This window comes from Phyllostomus discolor, chromosome 4 (assembly GCF_004126475.2).
Source record: "Phyllostomus discolor isolate MPI-MPIP mPhyDis1 chromosome 4, mPhyDis1.pri.v3, whole genome shotgun sequence".
Taxonomy (NCBI): domain Eukaryota; kingdom Metazoa; phylum Chordata; class Mammalia; order Chiroptera; family Phyllostomidae; genus Phyllostomus; species Phyllostomus discolor.
In genome coordinates this window covers 15,095,505-15,113,722 of record NC_040906.2, presented here as the reverse complement: position 1 = coordinate 15,113,722, position 18,218 = coordinate 15,095,505, and the positions used below count along the sequence as shown (strand labels likewise).

Here is an 18,218-nt window from a genome sequence, read left to right as displayed (position 1 = left end):
TTTTCCCCGGAACTTGTATGACTCCTCACTTCTTGCTCCATAACACTAAAGATGTACATTTCTCTGAACAAAGGGAAAAGCCAGCTCAGGGACTTGTGAAGAGCCAGGCTCTGGGCTTAAGGTATGGACATGCCTTCGGGGCATCAGGGCCGAGCCCTGCCTCACGGCACGGAGTCAGCATAGGAGGGAAGAGACATCAGCCCAGCATCCCACGGGTAAATGCAGACTGTGGAACGCTCTAACAAGGGAGCTCATGTGGGCATATTAAAATTACTTCATGCAGAACTGACCTACCGCGGGAGCCCAGGGAGACAGAGGGAAGTGAATAGCAATAATAAGAGCAAGCCCTATGCAGCACTTACTATTCTGATCCCTCCATGCATGGTAATTCTTGTGATTCTCACAGCACCCCTATATGGCAGGTTCTGTTATTATGCCCATTTTGCAGGCGAGAGAAAGGTAAGGCCAAGGTGCACAACTGCTTAGTGGTAGAGCAGATTTAAACCCAGGGAATGCGGCCCAAGTCCATGAGCAAATCCACTGTGATAGGGATTGGATGTGGCTCTCCGCAGTCAGACACTATGACAGAGAAGAGATCCCTGCCTGCTTTAGATACATCCAGAGTAGGCTCGACTGGGTACTGTCTTTCCCCTTCCCCAGGTCCCCAGTCCCACTCTCTACTGCATTGTCACTGACAGCAGCCTCGCTGCTATGCGTTGCCTGGGTAGAGAGGGAGGGTGTCGCACTGAAGAAGCACACAGCCTGGCTCTGGGGACATCCAGGAAGGCTTCCTGGTGGTGCTTCTCCCTTTAACAATTCTTTAGATAGCCCTGGCTGGTGTGGCTCATTGGATTGAGCGCAGCCTGCGAACCAAAGGGTCAATGGTTTAATCCCCAGTCAGGGCACATGCCTGGGTTGCAGGCCACGTCTCCAGTAGGGGTGCACGACAGGCAACCACACATTGATGTTTCTCTTCCTCTCTTTCTCTTTCCCTTCCCTTCTCTCTAAAAATAAATAAAAATATATGTATATTTAAATAATTTTTTAGTTAAATCTGCTGTTCCCTCAATACCAGCATTTGTAGCAAAACCTGTTCTTGTTTGATTCGATGGTTTCCCATTTTCTCTTATGACACACTGCGTCAGAATTGTCCTCTGCTATTTTTTAAAAAATTTTACTTATTTATTTCTAGAGAGGGAAGGGAGGGAGAGAGAGAGGGAGAAAGAGAGAAACATCAATGTGTCGTTGCTGGGGGTCATAGCCTGCAACCCAGGCATGTACCCTGACTGGGAATCGAATCACTGCGACACTTTGGTTTGCAGCCCTCGCTCAATCCACTGAGCTACGCCAGCCAGAGCGTCCTCTGCTACTTAATTGTCACAAAGGTCCCTTTTTTGAGCTACACCACACCCAAGACTTCAGAAGGTAAGCCTTAAAATGAAGCCACCACTAGCATCAGTGTTTGTAACAGAAAATGCGTTTCGGGCTCTGAGGAGCTGACAGCGATCTACACCACTTTGGAGCCCAACTTACAGAAGGAACTAACTGCACAGGGCTGGGTGCATATACCCTGGGCCTCATACAAACTCTGAGATAACTATTCTATTATCCCTGCTGCACAGGCGGGGAACCTGAGGGTCTGAGAGACGTGCCTAGGTCATAGTGCTAGCAAGTGAGCTTCAGACTTAAAGCCATTTGACTCCAGAGGTTCTGGTGGTGGTGAGCGGGGGATTCAATTTTTGAAGTACAATATTCACTCAGTAATTCATTCTCTTCCTCCACGTTAAAAATGGAGATAATTGCAGATTCGCACACAGTCGTGAGACGTGATTCAGAGTGATCCTGTGGACACTTTGCTCACCTCCCTCCCCCCACCCCCAAGGTGTCACCTTGCAAAACTGTAATACAATATTGCAACCAAAATGTGTTTCTACTCTTTTTGGTGGTGAAGTATACATGGAATTTACTCTTTTAACCACGTTCAGTGCGCAGTTTAGTGGCATTAGGTACGTGCACACTGTTGTGCAGCCATCTCCACCACCCAGGTCCAGAGCACCTGGACAGCCTGGACAAAAACTCGGTGCGCATTAACCACTGACTCCCCTCCCCCACCCCCGCCCCTGCCCCTGCCTGGCCTGGCTCCGCCCCAGCCCCAGGCACTACCATTCTCCTCTGTCTGCCTTCACGTGCCTATTCTCGGTGCCTCGTATTATAAATGGAAGCAGACTATTTTTGTCATTTTTCGCCTGGCTTATTTTACGCAGCAGAACGTTTTCCAGACTCGCCCATATTATAGAGCATGTTTCAGATTCCACTGCTTTTTAAGGATGAATAATATTCATTGTTTGCGTGTGCCGCATTATGTGCACTCACCTGTCGGTGGACATTTGGATTGTTCCCGCCGTTTGGCTGCTGTGAAGACGCCGCTGCGGATGCGGGCGCCCACGCGCCTGGCTGAGTCCCTGCGTCAGTACGAGCGGAACACAGAGGCTGGCACAGCCCGCTGCTCTTGCCCGCATTGCCGCAGTTCTGCTAGTTCTCGTTGTGGGTGTGCGTGGGTGCGTGTGCGTGTGTTACATTCAGGCAACATCATCAGAAGGGTGGTTTTACGTCTCCACCTCCATTGTGGAGACGCGGAACAGTCCTGGCACCACACTGGCCCTTGGAGTGACCCTTTCCTAATCTCTCCCCTCCCGCTGCGACTCCACCCCACCTGCCCCCACCTGCTGGCAACCACTAATCCGACCTTCATTTCCAACACGTTGTCATTGCGAAATGTTATATGCATGAGCCAATACAACATGTCATCTCCTGAGACTGACGTTTTCGCTCCGGGTGGCTTCCCAGAGATTCACCCAAGTCCCGGCGTGGTCGATAGCTGTTGTCCCTTTCGTTGCTGCGTGGTGACCCAGGGCGCGCACTGCATGCAGTCCGCCTGCCGCTCTCCGCTGAAGGACAGTAAGGATCGTTTCCAGCGTTGGCCGTTACAAGTAACACTGTAGCTGCTCGTATCCAGGGTTTTGTGTGAACGTTAGTTCTAACTTCCCTGGGGTCAAGGCCCAGAAGCGTATTTATGGTGTGGATGCGCCACCACCGTTGGGTTGACCCTTCGCCCCTTGAAGGGCCATCTGGGCTGTTCCAGTTCCCGCCGGGATGGACGCCGCTGGCACCAAGGTTCACGGGCAGATCAGCGTGGGAACCTAAACCATCAGTTACCTGGGACAAAATGCCCAGGAGAGCCGTCATTGGCTCATGTGGGAGTTGCATCTCTAGTTCTTGAAGAAATTTCCAAACTTTCCAGAGCGGCTGTGCCATTTTACACCCCCACCCACAGCATGCGGGTGACCCGGACCCCCTACACCATCGCCTCTGTGACCGGCTGTGACTCGTTCTCACTCTGGCCATTCTGAGGGGGGTGCAGTGACACCTCGTTGTGGTTCTCATTTGCACTTCCCTAAGGGCGAGTGATGCTGGGCAGCTCTTCATGTGTTTCTCCATCATCCGTCCTCCCTATATCCGGTTCGGTGAAATGTCTGCCTAGGACTTCTGCCCGTTTCTAATGGACCTGCTTGGTATTTTAACTGTTGAGTAGGAAGAGATTTTTCTACCTCTAGATACTGTTCCTTTGTCAGCTCTGTGGTTGGCAAACATTTTCCCTGTGTCTTTAGCTTGTTATTTTATCCTTTTTTACAGGGTCCTTCACAAAGCAAAAACTGTAAATGTTGATGGGACGCAATTTATCTGTCTTTCCCTTCCCAGGTCATGCCTGTGGGGTGTTTGTTTAGTCCTTGGTCCTAAAGATTTTCCCCTACTTTTCTTCTAAATGGTTTACAGTTATTTTATTTATATTTAGGTTTATGACCCAGTTCCAGTGAATTGGGCTTCATGAGATTGCACCCCCACGCACGCGGGGTTCAGTGTGCAGCCGTACTCTGGTTCGAGGGGATCGCTCTGCAGACGTCTGGGCCTCTGGCTCCCGTGGCTCCTGGCTCGGGTACTCTGCCCAGAATGTGCTCTTTTTTTTTTTTAAGCAATTGTTTTCTTTTTTTTTCAAGATTTTATTTATTTATTTTTAGAGAAGGAAGGGAGGGAGATAGAGAGAGAGAGAAACATCAATGTGTGGTTGCTGGGGGCCGTGGCCTGCAACCCAGGCATGTGCCCTGACCGGGAATCGAACCTGCGACACCCAGAACGTGTGACCATTACACTGGAATGGTCAAGTTAGAGGTTGTGCAGGACATCGATCGACTCATTAATCAACTACACTTACTGAGTTCCTAGCTCTAGGTGAGGCTCCACAAAAGGTACGAAGAAGAAGATGATGTCTGTCTCAGTCGTGGTTGTCCAGGGAACCAGACCATCAGAAAGTGACACACACACACACACACGCACACACAGATACACACACACGTACATACATACAGGAACAGCTCACATGAGAGTGGATGGAGGCTGCGAAGCCCCGAGATGTGTGCAAGCTGGAGATCCAGGGGAGCCAGCCACGCAGATAATCGCAGCCTGAGCCTGCAGGCCTGAGAGGCAGGAGAGGTACATCCCATGGGACGAGCTCCAGTCGAAGCCAAGTCTGAAGGCAGGCGGAGCCCGACACCCCAGCTCCAAGGCAGGCAGGCGGGCACGTGCGGGGGAGACAGCTCTCCCTTGCTCAGCCTTGTGTTCCAGTCGGGTTTCCCGCCGGCTGGGCGAGGCCCATCCACAGCCAGGAGGGACACCTATCTGCTCGGCTTAGTCTGCCAATTCAGATGCTGGTCTCCTCCAAAAACACCCTCATAGGCACGCCTGGGTGTTTGTCCAAATACCCGGTCACCTCGTGGCCCAGTCAAGTTGACACACAACGTTAACCACCACACAACCTACACCAGCCCCAGCCCCAGCCCCAGCCCCAGCCATTCCAGCACGAGCCCAAGGTAATGATTTCGAAACTCGGACAAGCCTAGACGTCAGGGGTGGTGACAGGAGCTTGAGCAATAGGGTTGCACAGTGACAAGCCGTGATGCTGCTCTCTCCTCTCCAACTCGTTCCGCACCCCACTTTCCCATCCCTCCAGCCTCCCCCGTCAGTGAGGAGGCAAGGAATGGGTGGCCTCCCCCGACCCCAAGCTCTGCCTAAAGCTCTGGACTCACCTCAGTGCTACATGGCATCCCAGACCAGACCTGGGCCCGAGAACCTGACCTGATTTTCTCTGGCTCTTGAGGTCTCAGATTTTGAAGTTGGACACTCCATAACAATTCTGGTTTTGGGTCTTCTCAACAGAAAAAGAAGGCCACGGGCTAGAAGGTATGAGGGGCCTGGCGGGGTAAAGACCCGGAGGGAGGGGAGGCGGAAGCACAGAAGCTGGCCAGGGATTACAGGACGATACTCTCAAGTAGAATCCAGTCCATGAGGACATTTTTTGTTCAGACCATACAATACTTTCAATGTTTCTGAACCCAGCATTTAAAAGGCCTATACTGCATATAATTTCCAGCTCCCTTGACAAATCGGAAGACACGGTGACGGTGGGCACATATGGCCACTGGCTGGAACTCCGTAGACACTGTCCTCCTCAGCCAGAGTATCTGACCTACGTTTTGCTACAGTCGCCACCACTCCCTACTGCCCCTGACATGGCAGATCAGCATTATCTGTCATTGAGCACTCAGCTGGCGCTGTTTAGAATACTTCCAACCTCTCTCATAGTTTACCTTACCTGCCTGGTCTCCGTGGGCAGCTACAGTTTAACCTCTTAGCTAGTCTGAACCTACCATTTAATGGAAGAAACAAGCTCAGAGAGAGGGCACGATCTGGTGTAATCACGAGTGAGTCAGTGGCAGAACCAGGACCAGGGGCCCAGTGCTCCTTTCTGCTGAGGATCTCCGGGGCCCGTGTCTTGGATGCATGTCTCTGGGCCAGTGCCTGGAGGATCTTTTCCTGCGAGGCACTCAGTGGGACACGGCAGCCCAGGCAACCATCAGACCCCCCCCCACCCTGGTCCCCGCTCCCGTTAATCCGACCAGTAGCCCTGGGACTCCCAACTGAAGGGAAGAGCCTGGGTGCCCATGTGGGAGGAGGGCGGGGGCAGTCAAGTGATCTGGGTATGAACATGCCCAAGTGGCAGGAAATCAGAGCTAACTTGGGAGACACAGAACATGGGGTGTCTGGAAGGAGGCCAGAGGTAGTGTGGGGCTCAGGCCAGAAAGGGAACAGAAGTCCACCCAGTAGCCAACCAGATCCTTCCGCCAGAGCTGCCACTTCTGCCTTTGGAAAGTGTTTCACAATGTGTGTGAGATTAGCCACGCTCGGCCGAGGATGAGTGAGAGGGTGTGGGCTCGCACACTGAGGGCGCCGGCACCCGGAGAGGGAAAGTGGGCTGCAGAGCTGCCCGGCACTCGGCTCGCTCACGCGCACAGAGGGCCTGACCTGTGGTCCTCGGGATGGGTGAGTAGCTCCCTCCAGGGATGGGGGCAGGGGCGTGTCAGGGAGGCAAAGGAAGCCCCTGGTCGCCCGCAAGAGTCCCGGTCTGGACCATAATTCTGGGCATGAACCTGGAGTTGAGTTCTCTGCATCCCCCAGGGTGTGATGTCCCCTTTGTCTGATCTCTGTGCATTTGGAGACCCCGGAATTTCTTTGGCTGCTGGAGGAGGCGGGGGTGAGGCCCAAGGACACACGTGTCAGGGTCAGGTAGCCCCCCTCAGAGCCCGGTGTCCCTCCCTACGCCCTCTGAGGCAGAGAGACCTGGATTTGGGGATCTCTGTCCTCACACGGAAGGAGAGGCATTCTTTTTTAAGATTGTGTGTGTGTGTGTGTATATATATATATTTAAAGATTTACTTATTTTTAGAGAGTGGGGAAGAGAGGGAGAAAGAGAGCAAGAGAAACATCAGTGTGTGGTTGCCTCTCATGTGTCCCCCACTGGGGACCTGGCCCGCAACCCAGGCATGTGCCCTGACTGGGAATCGAACTAGTAGCCCTTTGGTTTGCAGCCCACTCTCAGTCCACTGAGCTACACGTGCCAGTGCAAGAGAATCACTCGGAAGGCTCCACTTCCCACACTGTCTGGGACGTTTGTCCAAGGGTGGCGGACACCAGGCAGGCGTCAGGGGCCTCTGCTCAGCCAGGCCTTGACTCTGCACTTTGCCAGGAGGAGGTGGGGGAGGAGGAAAACTGGTTTGAGCCCTGGGCCACCAGAAAGGTGCAGGTCACTCTGTTCCAGACAGGGGCCAGGCCCTGAGCAGGACTCCCTAAGGCCAGCTGGGGCACATGGGTTCTTGACTTTGCGTAGAAGACATTTTACAACCCAAGTCCAGGCGACCATCAGGATACATTTATTAGAGCTGGGGACAGTGAGACAAGGAAGGACTTAGCACGGAAGAGGCAATGGGAGAGCCCAGGCTGAACTGCCTTAGCTCACTGAGAAAAGGCGGCTTTGGGGACGGGTTCAGGGGGTTGGCCTGGGACAAGCTGCCAGCTGCCCACTGCCCGAGAGGTTAGCAGACACCTGCCTGTGGGCAAAGTAGAAGGGCAAGGAACTGGAGAGCAGGAGCTCTGGGGCCTTTGTCTTGAGGCCTTTATCTCTTTCCTGCGGGAGTATCTTAGGGGAGGTCTCAGGGGAGAGCTCCAGCAGAATAGCCATCATTTTTACAGGTGTGTCCGTTCAGGGCTGTAGCCTTTCCTGAGTGGTCAGTGCCAGGGCAGGGGGTCTTTAGTCATTGCAGTTGGTCCTGGTGGTCACCAGCCGGTTTGCTGCTTCCCTGGGCCTGGCACTGAAACACAGCTGGGGCCTGGGTGTTCTATCTCTCGGCAGGTGGCCCTCGGTATTCGGCTGTCAATTGCTCAGCTGCTAGCTTCTTACTCTCTTGTCTCAACTCACCATGCCTCATGGGACCCTTTGCAGGTGACAGGGGCCCCCAAAGGCCAGACAAGCCCCACTATGGCTCCATCTCCAGCCCACCCACTGCAGGGCCGCAGCAAGCGCCTCCTGGAGCCACCTACCTGAGCGAGAAGATCCCCATCCCAGATGCACAACCGGTAGGAAACTTCCTGGGCCTTTCAGGATTGACAGGGACCTGGCACAGGGGGCAGTTGGGGTGGGGGGATTGCGGCTCACAGGCTGGGGGAGGGACATCCCCTAAAGACTGTGGCAAGTCCCTTCCAACTCCGAGAAGAAGGGATGAACAGTGTAACTGCCCCCTTCCTGCTTCTGTGCCCAGCACTTAGTTTATCATCGGTCTAAGCATTATCAAGTGGTTTTCTGGATGAATCTCAGCTTTCCTAAGAAAGGAAAGGGACTTGGGGTGAATTCAGGTTGGAGCCTCAAGGGTGTGTTGTTAAACGAAAGGACCTGGGCAAGGGTGCAGGGAGAGCTGAAAGAGGCTGCAGGCTGGTTGCCAGGGTGCTGTCACCCTGCATTTCCAGAACCTTTAGCAGATCCCAGGCTGCCAGACCAAGCCTGGAATGGGGGCAGGGGGACCCTTGGCTCAGTGGACTCCAGAGAGGAGGGCCTATGGTAGACAAGGGGCTTGGGAGGGAAGGACTGGACCGGGGAGGTCTGACCCCAGGAAAACCCCGTGGCGGGGCTCTGAGGATCTGCAGAGTCAGCGCCTGCAGGACGGAGGCTGGTCAGGTGTAGACAGGCGGCTGAATGTGCCAGATGCCTCAGCCGCTGGGCTGTGACTCAGCAGATCCTGCTGGTTCCTCCCACCCCACGTTTTCCACTAACCCCTGTGGGGTGCGGCTCCAGGAACAGGGAATAGAGGGCCAGGGGCCTGGGCTGATGATAAGCCCCTTGAGGTGCAGCTGGGGGTGGGCCAAGGCCGGCGTTACAGCCCCTACACTCAAGGCCTCTTCCCCCCCTCTCCCTCCCACAGGGCACGTTCAGCCTGAGGAAGCTGTGGGCCTTCACGGGGCCCGGTTTCCTCATGAGCATCGCTTTCCTGGACCCCGGAAATATCGAGTCGGACCTGCAGGCTGGCGCTGTGGCTGGATTCAAAGTGACTGAGTTAGGGGCACTGTTTGGAGGGGGGTGCCCAGGTTGAGTAGGTGGAGACCCCAGCTTGCCACATGTCCCTAGAGTAGCCTGGCATGGCTGCTGTGCCCAGGGGAAGGTGTTAAGTTCAGATGATCTAGACAAGGCCCCCAGGGCGTCCTTGCTAGCGTGTGAGCATGTGGGGTTGGGGGAGGAGGTTGGTCTTCTTGCTCCATCCCCCCCAGTCTCGCCCCAAGGAATGGGCTTGGCCAGAGGGTGCCACCAGTTCCGGGGTTAGCAGACCGGCCGCTCCGACTGACAGCCTCTCCCCGCCTTCTCGCAGCTGCTCTGGGTGCTGCTATGGGCCACCGTGCTGGGTTTGCTCTGCCAGCGGCTTGCTGCCCGGCTGGGCGTGGTGACGGGCAAGGACTTGGGCGAGGTCTGCCATCTCTACTACCCTAAGGTGAGCTTGGTGGGCTGGGCGGGACACACCCACAGGGCCCAAACCCAAAATAGCCACATGAAGCGTCCACGATCGAATAAATATCTACCTCAAGTGAGATGTTACAAGTCCATTGGACAGATGAGAACACTGAGGCTCGAACTAGTAGCACACGGACTCAGAGGGACATTAGCCATGCCCTGTTCATTTCGTAGAAAGGGAAATTGAAACCCAGAGAAGTGACTTGCCTAAGGCAAAGAACAGGTAGGCGTCAGTTTGGGATGGCCGTCGGCTGGGCTGGGCGCCGCGCCGGGGCCTTGGCTATTGGCCGTGTCCAGGCAGGAGAACCGAATTCATCATGAGCTCGTTCAAAGGTATTCAATGCAGGGATGCAGTCACAAAGGTGTTGGAAGGGCCGGGCTAGCAGGGGAAGGAGATGTTGTCCAGGATTCAGAAAGCAGCTGGGCGGGAGCCCAAGAGCCATCATTTGCAGCTGAGCCTCTGGGAGCACGGCCACCTCTGCCACTATGGCCCCCGGGGCTGCTGGAGCCCAGGTCGCCCGGTGCCTTTGCTGGTGCCACTGCCAGAAACACCGCCAGAGGCAGGGGAAGAGTGACTTCTCCCTGCCTTTCCATCTCCCATGGGTGCTTCCTGCCAAACCCAGCGGGAAGACGGCTGGCAAGGCCTTCTTGCCAGTGTGGTCTGCAGGCTTCCAACCCAGCAGAACGGTGCCAAGTGTGGAAAGGTGAGTGTGCGGCTGAGACGGGCGCCCGGCCAGCTTGGATGACGGCTGCCCCCTCCCCTAGGTGCCCCGCACTCTCCTCTGGCTGACCATCGAGCTGGCCATCGTGGGCTCAGACATGCAGGAGGTCATCGGCACAGCCATAGCGTTCGGTCTGCTCTCGGCTGGGAGGTGCTGCCCCGGGCCCCGGCCCTTCGGTCCAGCGCTGGAAACAGCTGCTACTTCTTCCCCAGGCCTCCTACTCCCCCCCATTCCCCCGGTCCTTTCATCTTGCAGTCCCCTCTGACTCAGAGTCATTGCCCAATTTGCTAAATGGTGAAACAGAGACCCAGAAATGCAAAGTGATTTGTGTGGAGTCACGGAGATGTCAGTGACCACACAGCCTTCAGGCTGCAGCCCCACGCTAACTGCCGTTCAGGTCCCCCCCCACCGCCCATCTCGGGCCTTCTTCTCACATTCTGTGCCATCTTCCACCTCCAGCACACTCCTGCTCCCCTCTCCTGTGGCCCTGGGGCCACTCGGGGCCCTGCTCCCAGGGAGTCAGAGTTCATAGTCTCCAGCCCTGAGGGTGGGAGCTCTGGAGCCTGGGACCCGCCAGGCTGACCCAGGCCACTGCCATTTCAGAATCCCTCTCTGGGGTGGCGTCCTCATCACCATCGTGGACACTTTCTTCTTCCTTTTCCTGGATAGCTACGGTAGGTGTGGGCCTCCCCCCGGAGGGGACGGTACTGCGGGGCAGGCCAGTGAATGCAGGAGCCCTCGGGGGCCCTGCCGTCCTGCTGCGGGAGGGCTGCGCTCCTCACTCTCGTGGCCTTGAGCATGTTACTCAGACTGCTGTTTCTTCATTCATGATACGGGGGAAGTAACAGCACAGACGTCAGAGGGCTGTGGTGAGGATGTACTGAGGGAACATAGGTTCGGCATGTGGCTCGGTGCCTGGACAAAAGTGCTCGAGATTTCACCATCGTGTCGCCATTGCTTACGTTACAGTCTTGTGTGTGTGTGTGTGTGTGTGTGTGTGTGTTCTCTCCCTTGCTCTCTCCCTAGGGTTGCGGAAGCTGGAAGCCTTTTTTGGATTCCTTATTACCATTATGGCCTTGACCTTCGGCTATGAGGTGGGAAGCCAGAGCAGCAACAGCCCCCCCCCCAAAACCACCCTCTCTCTGCCTCCTGCATCAGAGCCTGGGGGGTCAGGGTGTGGGTGGAGAGCGAGAGCGGCTTTGCAGGGGCGAAGGCTGGCCTGACCAGGCTCCTCCCCACAGTACGTGGTGGCTCGTCCGGATCAGGGAGCGCTCCTGCGAGGCCTGTTCCTGCCCTTGTGCCCCGGCTGCGGCCAGCCCGAGTTGCTGCAGGCCGTGGGCATCGTTGGCGCCATCATCATGCCCCACAACATCTACCTGCACTCGGCCCTGGTCAAGGTGAGCCGAGGGGCAGGGAGGGAGAGGTGCCTGGTCCCTCAGCGTCACCCTGGCCCCACCGCCAAGCCTGGAGCTCCTCCCCTTTGGCTCCCGCCCGCCAGATTTTAGGTGGACAGAGAATCATCCTCTATTCAATATTTAGTAACAGAGCATCTAGTGTGCACTGGGGTCTGGGAGTCACTGATGAAAAGACGACGAGTCCTCCGCCTTCCTAGCCTGCATTCTAGTGGGGGAGACAGGCCAGAAGCAGGTAAAAAATAATGGGAAGAATTAGGAACCGTGCAAGGTGCTCTGAAGGGAACAAAACACAGAGGAACGACAGAGAATGACTGAGGAGGGGGCTCCTTGAGACAGGACCTTTCCAAGGGCGTGACCTTCGAACAGGAAGGATGGGAAGGAAGATCAGGGGCTAGGCAGCGGGTTGGCCCACCGGGCCCGTCCCAGACTGCCCTGCAGGGGGCTCCAGAAAGAACCGGGGTTTCCGGAGAACACAGGTGGAGGTGTGAGTGCGGAGGATGCTGGGGTGGCTCTGAGAGACTTTGGCTCCTCCCTCCCCTTGGACCACACAGTCTCGAGACATAGACCGGACCCGAAGGGCCGACATCCAAGAGGCCAACATGTACTTCCTGATCGAGGCCGCCATCGCTCTCTCTGTCTCCTTCTTCATCAACCTCTTTGTCGTGGCCGTCTTCGGGCAGGCCTTCTACCAGCAAACCAACCAGGCTGCGGTGAGACACCCCGCGCCTCCCCACACTGTCACAATCCCGGGGCCCCGAGGTGACACCCCTAAGCCCTTTGAGTCTCTGCCCTACTCTCCAGGCAGTGGTGGGCGAGGAGGTCTGTGACCCTAGCCTCTAGCTGAGACCCTCTTCACCACCCTACTGGCTCCCTGCAGGAGGGTTCTGGAGGGTCAGAGCCACATGAGGGGCTACAAGGCCCAGACATCCAAGGGAGGTGCCTAGAAGAAGGGGCTGTTTTGCCATATGACCTTTCAAGGTTACCCCCCTCTCTGGGTCTCCAGTTGCTCCTCGACACGAGGAGAGAGGTCTAAACGGGGACGGCAAACCCTTGTCTTCCAGCCCCGGCCGGTCACAGAGCAGTGGGAAGTAGGTGCGGTGTGGGGAAGAGGGGACAGTGGGGCAGCCTGAGTCACTGCCAGCCAGTTGTCTCTCTGTGACAATGCCAGCTCTTACAGACCCAGCAGACCCCCCAGAAACCAGGTTTCCATGTGAGCTGTAAATTTTAAATGTTGGCAGTAAACTCACATTAAAGAGAAAAACAACTTGTTAGCCAAATAAAATATGTCTGGCGAGACGCGGCCCTCCCCGCCACCCCTGGTCAAGGCCTGGCGGTCTGAGCTTCTAAGACTTGAGTGTGTGCTTTTCACATCTCCTTCCACTGCCCCGGTGCCCGCAGTTCAACGTCTGTGCCAACAGTAGCCTCCACGACTATGCCAAGATCTTCCCCAGGAACAACCGCACAGTGAACGTGGACATTTACCAAGGAGTAAGCGAGCGGCAGAGGTGGGCGAGGAAGGGCAAGAGTCAGCAGGCTCCTTTGCCACGCCCACTAAGGGCGTGTCCTGGGAGGAGGGCGGGGCCATGGATCTGATCCCCTGCCCCCCCTCCAGGGTGTGATCTTGGGCTGCATCTTTGGCCCCGCAGCCCTCTACATCTGGGCGGTGGGTATCCTGGCTGCCGGGCAGAGCTCCACCATGACTGGCACCTACGCGGGACAATTTGTGATGGAGGTGGGGCCTGGGGCCAGGGGTTCGAGGTCAACTGGCGTGCTATCTGGGGCTCAGTCAGGGGCTCTAGTGATCCTTAAACAGCCCAGATCCTAAAGCAGCCCCTTTAAGCCCCACTTTACAGCCGAGAAAACAGATTCAGAAAGGCGAGGCGACTGGCCCAAGGCTGCAGACCCAGGACGGATGGCTAGGAGGCTTTCCCCCAACACTCTTTAGGCTGCAGCCATCAGCTGTGGGAGGGGCATTCCTCTAATTTCCCGCCAGCTAGGGGTGGAACCGTCCTATTTCAGAGGTGCCGAAGCAGGGGGTTCCCCCAGGCGTGAGATGGGCGGCGGGAAGACAGAGGTCTTCCTGCAATTTCCCGTCTTGAACCCAGCCACCGACCTTCCCACCCTACTCCCCAGGGTTTCCTGAAGCTGCGGTGGCCGCGCTTTGCCCGCGTCCTCCTCACTCGCTCCTGCGCCATCCTGCCCACAGTGCTCGTGGCCATCTTCAGGGACCTGAGAGACCTGTCAGGCCTCAATGACCTGCTCAACGTGCTGCAGAGCCTGCTGGTGAGGGCGGGCCCATCGCCCCTGGCCCCCGAGGAGCTACACAGGGACCGCGGCAATCCCCTGTATTGATCCTAGCCCCCTCCCAGGCACCATCTAAACACACCTTGCCAAAGAGACTCACGTAATCCCACAGCCAGCCCAGAGGTACAAACCACCATCTTCCCCATTTGGCGTCTTGGAAACCTGATGCACGCAGTTAAGGGACCAGTGGCAGAGCCGGGCTTCAAACCCAGGCAGCCTGCGACCACGGCCCCCAAACACTTTCTCCTGCTCTGGAGCCCCACAAGCGTGGAAGGCACAGAGGAGAAACTGAGGCTCAGAGGGGTTAGGAGACTTGCCCAAGGACACACAGCCAGGCAGAGGATGATAGGAGCCCCGGCCCCCTTCTCTCCTCACTGTATTCCGAGGCCAGAGGACCTCAGCCCCATCCTCCCTACTCTCCCCAGCTTCCCTTCGCCGTGCTGCCCATTCTCACGTTCACCAGCATGCCCGCCCTCATGCAGGAGTTTGCCAATGGCTGGTGAGTACTCCCCATCCCGGGCACCGAACTTGCATTCTGGCATTTGATCCTCACAGTCACCTGGCGGTAGGAATGACCATTACTATCCCTATTATCCAGATGAGCTCAGAGAGGTTAAGGAACTTGTCCAAGGTCACACACCTAGCAAATGGGGGAGCCAGGCCTGAAATCTGGGGATGGAGGCTGTTTCTAGACCCTGCGCTCTTCACCTTCACCCCAGACTGCTCTTGCCAAACCCCACTGCAGTGGAGCCTGGAGAGCCCAAGGGGCAGAAGTGGGCGGGGCTGCTCCAGGTCTCACAGCCCAGGGAGGCTGGCTTGGTTACCTCTCCACTAGCCCCACCCCTGCTTCAGGCTGGCTCAGGGCACTGGCCGGGAGGAGATGCAACCAGTCCTGCGTTTCCCTCCTGTCCTCCAGGCTAAGCAAGGCCATCACGTCTTCCATCATGGCCCTGATCTGTGCCATCAACCTCTACTTCGTGGTCAGCTACCTGCCCAGCCTCCCCCACCCCGCCTACTTCAGCCTTGTAGCCCTGCTGGCCGTGGCCTACCTGGGCCTCACCACCTACCTGGTACTGTAGGGTCAGCGGGTGCCTTGGGACGGGGAGGGCAAGGAGAGGGGGCAATAGATGGAGGCAGGGGGTGGGTGGACTGGGGCTCCCCCAGAGGGGCTGTTCTCACAGTCACCCCTTCCCCAGGTCTGGACCTGTTCCATTGCCCACGGAGCCACCCTGTTGGCCCACAGCTCCCACCAACACTTCTTGTACGGGCTTCCTGAGGAAGAGAAGAAGAGGGAGCCTTCTGCGTGAACTCTCCCCTGTGCCTGGCTGGGGGGTGGAATAAGTGGGGCAGATGGGCCCGCTGCACGTGGAGGACAGTGGAGTGAGAGGGAGTTTTGGAGGCAGGCCCACCGGGGTTCCATAGGGACCTGCTGTTTCCTAGCTTAGACAGGTTTTTGTCCTCATCTGCAAAATGGGACAATACCAACCTCGCAATGGACATAAAGCCCTTGCACACTGTGCCCAACACTGGGCCTTCATTTTTTTTTTTTTTTTTCAAAAATATTTATTGAGCACCTAAAGGAGTGCCCTAACAGATCCAGTTCTGGGGCAGGGAACAGGCTCCAACTGGCAATTAAAAGAGTCCGATGAATGCTAAATCAGTGCTAGTTCTCTTCTTCAGAAGAGCAGGGGAGAGGCAACCGGGAAAGTACGAACCCCCTGAACCTTTAAGAGGAGCGCCCCACTCCAGTGTCTCCTCCTCTCGCTGTCTTCCTCCTCTTGCAGTCTCGTTCCTCTCGCTCGAGTGGCCTCGGCATTTTTGTTCCACCAGCAACCCATTTTCCAGGCATTCAAACAGAGGCGCGGTTCTCCCTCCCCTTCCTGCGCCACGTCATAAGGAACCTCAGAGTCCCTGCCTTGGAGGCCTAACTCATTTGCGATCTCTCCGGGGAACCCAGCGGCCAGGACTCCCAAGCCGCGCAGTTAACGTTCCCCGGGCGCTGACTCCCAGCTCCCCCTAGGGGCAGGGATGGTCTCGAGCGTCTGCACTCCCTGCCACGGCCTCACCCTTCCCGGCCAATAAGAAGAAAGCGGGCACTCCGGCCTGGCGCCCTGGGGCCTCGGAATCTGCCCAGACAGGGAGGAGGTGTGGGGGTGAGTTGTGTGGGCGGGGAACTCCCTCGGCCGCTGGGAGCCGCCCGACACACCTTCGCCCAGTGGTAGGGCTGCACTTTACAGACTCTCCCTGGGCTGTTTCTAGGCTCCCCCAAGTCCCGCCTCTGGCCTCTTCCAGTCCTTCAGACTCCAACCCCAGAATTGCCGAGCGCAGTGCTGCGGAGAGGGTGACCGCGCTTTCTCGTTGGGTTGCGCCTGGAGCAGGCGCTGTGCCTGGAAGCACCTTAACTTCCCGGGGATTCGGCGGAGCAAGCTCCGCTCTCTAGATTGGGCGCTTGTTTATAAAAAGAATTTCCTCTTTCTTAAATGGGCAACGATACCAGTGGGGCCCTTAAGAAGGGGTGGAATATGACGGGTCTGGCTCGACCAGAGCAACGGTACGAGACAGTTACCTGAGCAAGAATGCCGCCCAATTCCCTTACCCGGTCTTGGCCCTGGAGAAAGTGGGGGCCCACGCGAGCTGAAGGAGGGGATGGATGGGGGCTGGGTAGTAGTGGAGAAGGGCATTTCTCAGCCCCTTCTCCAGTTTCCTAGAGGTGCCGACAGCTGTACCCCCTGCACACCCCTCTGGTCAACTTACTAGGCATTAAGTGGGCTCCAGTCCAGTGCTAGACGTGGGCGGGGGGGGGGGGGAGGCAAAGTTCCGAACTAGAGATAAGAGCTCTCAAGGAGTTCCAGTGGGATGTGGGGAGACAGCCAAGTAAATAACAAACCACTACCCAGTGGGCTGGGGAATGACCGATGTGCGCGTGGGGCACACCAGGAAGGAGTGATGCCTGCACAGATATTGAAGGCTGAATAATCGGGGGCGGGGGTGGTCAGTGTGTGGGAAAGCGGACCCCAGAGGAATGGGCAGGCTGGTCACAGGAGTAGTTACGCCTGGAGCTTAGAACTTGGGTGCGAGGAATGCGAGGAGGATGGGGGAGGGGACCCAAGGGCCGGCTAAGGGGTTTTTGTGGTGGGCGGGAGGTCAGCAATGAGGTCAGGCCAAGGTCAGTCATTTCAGATCAAGGGAGGACCCTATAAAGCGCTGTCCCATCCCGGCCTCCCACAGTAGCTCTGGTCCTCCCAGGCCCCAGGCTCAGACCTAACCTGAGGGAGAGGGCATGCTGTTAGCCACTCGGGTTGGGAGTAGTCTGGGACCTTGACTTTCCCCAGGAGCCCGCGGGCGGGGGCGGGGGGGGGCTGCCTTTCAGGCGCGGTGCGCCCTTCCACTTCACCAACCACATTTGGCAGATGGGGTAGCTGCGTGCTGGGTGGAGAAGACGCTGGTCCACAGTGCCAGTCAGAACTCGGTGTTGCCTCACTCGCAGCCCCCATGACACTGTTCCTCCTGGGGTGCAAACCGATGGAAGGTAAAAATAAACTGTGGGTAAGGCGACCTCCAGCTGCTCAGTATTGGAAGGAGAGCGCTGGGTGTGGACGTCAGCTACAGAGTGCAGAAAACCCAAAGACCCTGCCCTCACACCACTACAGAACACTTCCACCAGCCCCTCGGCCCCCGCAACAACGCGGACCCTGCGCCCCAGGAGACCTTGTGCCTGGGAGCCTGGGAGGAGGGCAGGTCTCCCAAGGGAAGAGGCCACACCGGGAAAGGCTTAGAGGGGGCATTGGGGCTGAGGAGCCAGGAGAATAGCGAGTGTGTGGGGGTGGGTGGGGGCGCACCGCAGTCCTGCCCAGTGTCCTCCCCCTGCGTCAGCCCCTGTGACCCTCAAGGGGACAGCCGGCCAGGATCCGGCTTTCACAGAGGGACAAAGGGTGAAACAGGGGAAGAGGAAAGCGAACCGCCCGGCTCAGGCCGGGGCTTCACTCCTGCCTCGACACACACTTCCTTTTGGGGTCTGTGCGGGCTGTGCGTCCCAGATAAAGCTGAGGCCTGGCCCGGCGGCGAGGGGCGGGGGCGGGGGGAGCGGACTCCTCTAGGTGGCCAGAACCCCGCCTCTGCCCTGGCTGCTGGGCTGCTTCAAGTCACTTCACTTCTCAGACCTCAGTTTACTCATGTGCAAAATGGGGTACGAAGGAGGTCGCTTTCTGGGTGGTGAGATGCGGGGAGTGCAGCGGGATCGGGACCCAGACGAAGCGCTTGCTGCACGTAGGCGATTATGATTAAATGCAATGAGGACGGCCTTACGAACGTCGTAGGAGCAGTAGGGGGGCC

At 57.1% G+C, this 18,218-nt stretch overlaps 1 protein-coding gene across 1 annotated transcript; it reads left to right on the top strand.

Annotated features, from left to right (window-relative positions):
* The first annotated feature begins 7,860 nt into the window (after positions 1-7,860).
* SLC11A1 (solute carrier family 11 member 1) lies at positions 7,861-15,543 on the top strand. The gene is made up of 14 exons (XM_028510099.2): positions 7,861-8,025; positions 8,865-8,987; positions 9,306-9,425; positions 10,211-10,317; positions 10,771-10,841; positions 11,194-11,261; positions 11,409-11,564; positions 12,134-12,292; positions 12,981-13,070; positions 13,195-13,314; positions 13,716-13,865; positions 14,312-14,385; positions 14,803-14,956; positions 15,083-15,543. The coding sequence occupies exons 1-14, from the start codon at positions 7,876-7,878 to the stop codon at positions 15,191-15,193; spliced, it is 1,653 nt and encodes a 550-aa protein (XP_028365900.2). The 5' UTR covers positions 7,861-7,875; the 3' UTR covers positions 15,194-15,543.
* The last annotated feature ends 2,675 nt before the right edge of the window (positions 15,544-18,218 follow it).

Coding starts and splice junctions, on each gene's coding strand:
- SLC11A1 (XM_028510099.2), top strand. CDS start 7,876: ATGGGACCCTTTGCAGGTGACAGGGGCCCCCAAAGGCCAGACAAGCCC. Junction 13,071..13,194: donor ACGTGGACATTTACCAAGGA/GTAAGCGAGCGG, acceptor CCCCCCCTCCAG/GGTGTGATCTTGGGCTGCAT. Junction 13,315..13,715: donor CGGGACAATTTGTGATGGAG/GTGGGGCCTGGG, acceptor CCTACTCCCCAG/GGTTTCCTGAAGCTGCGGTG.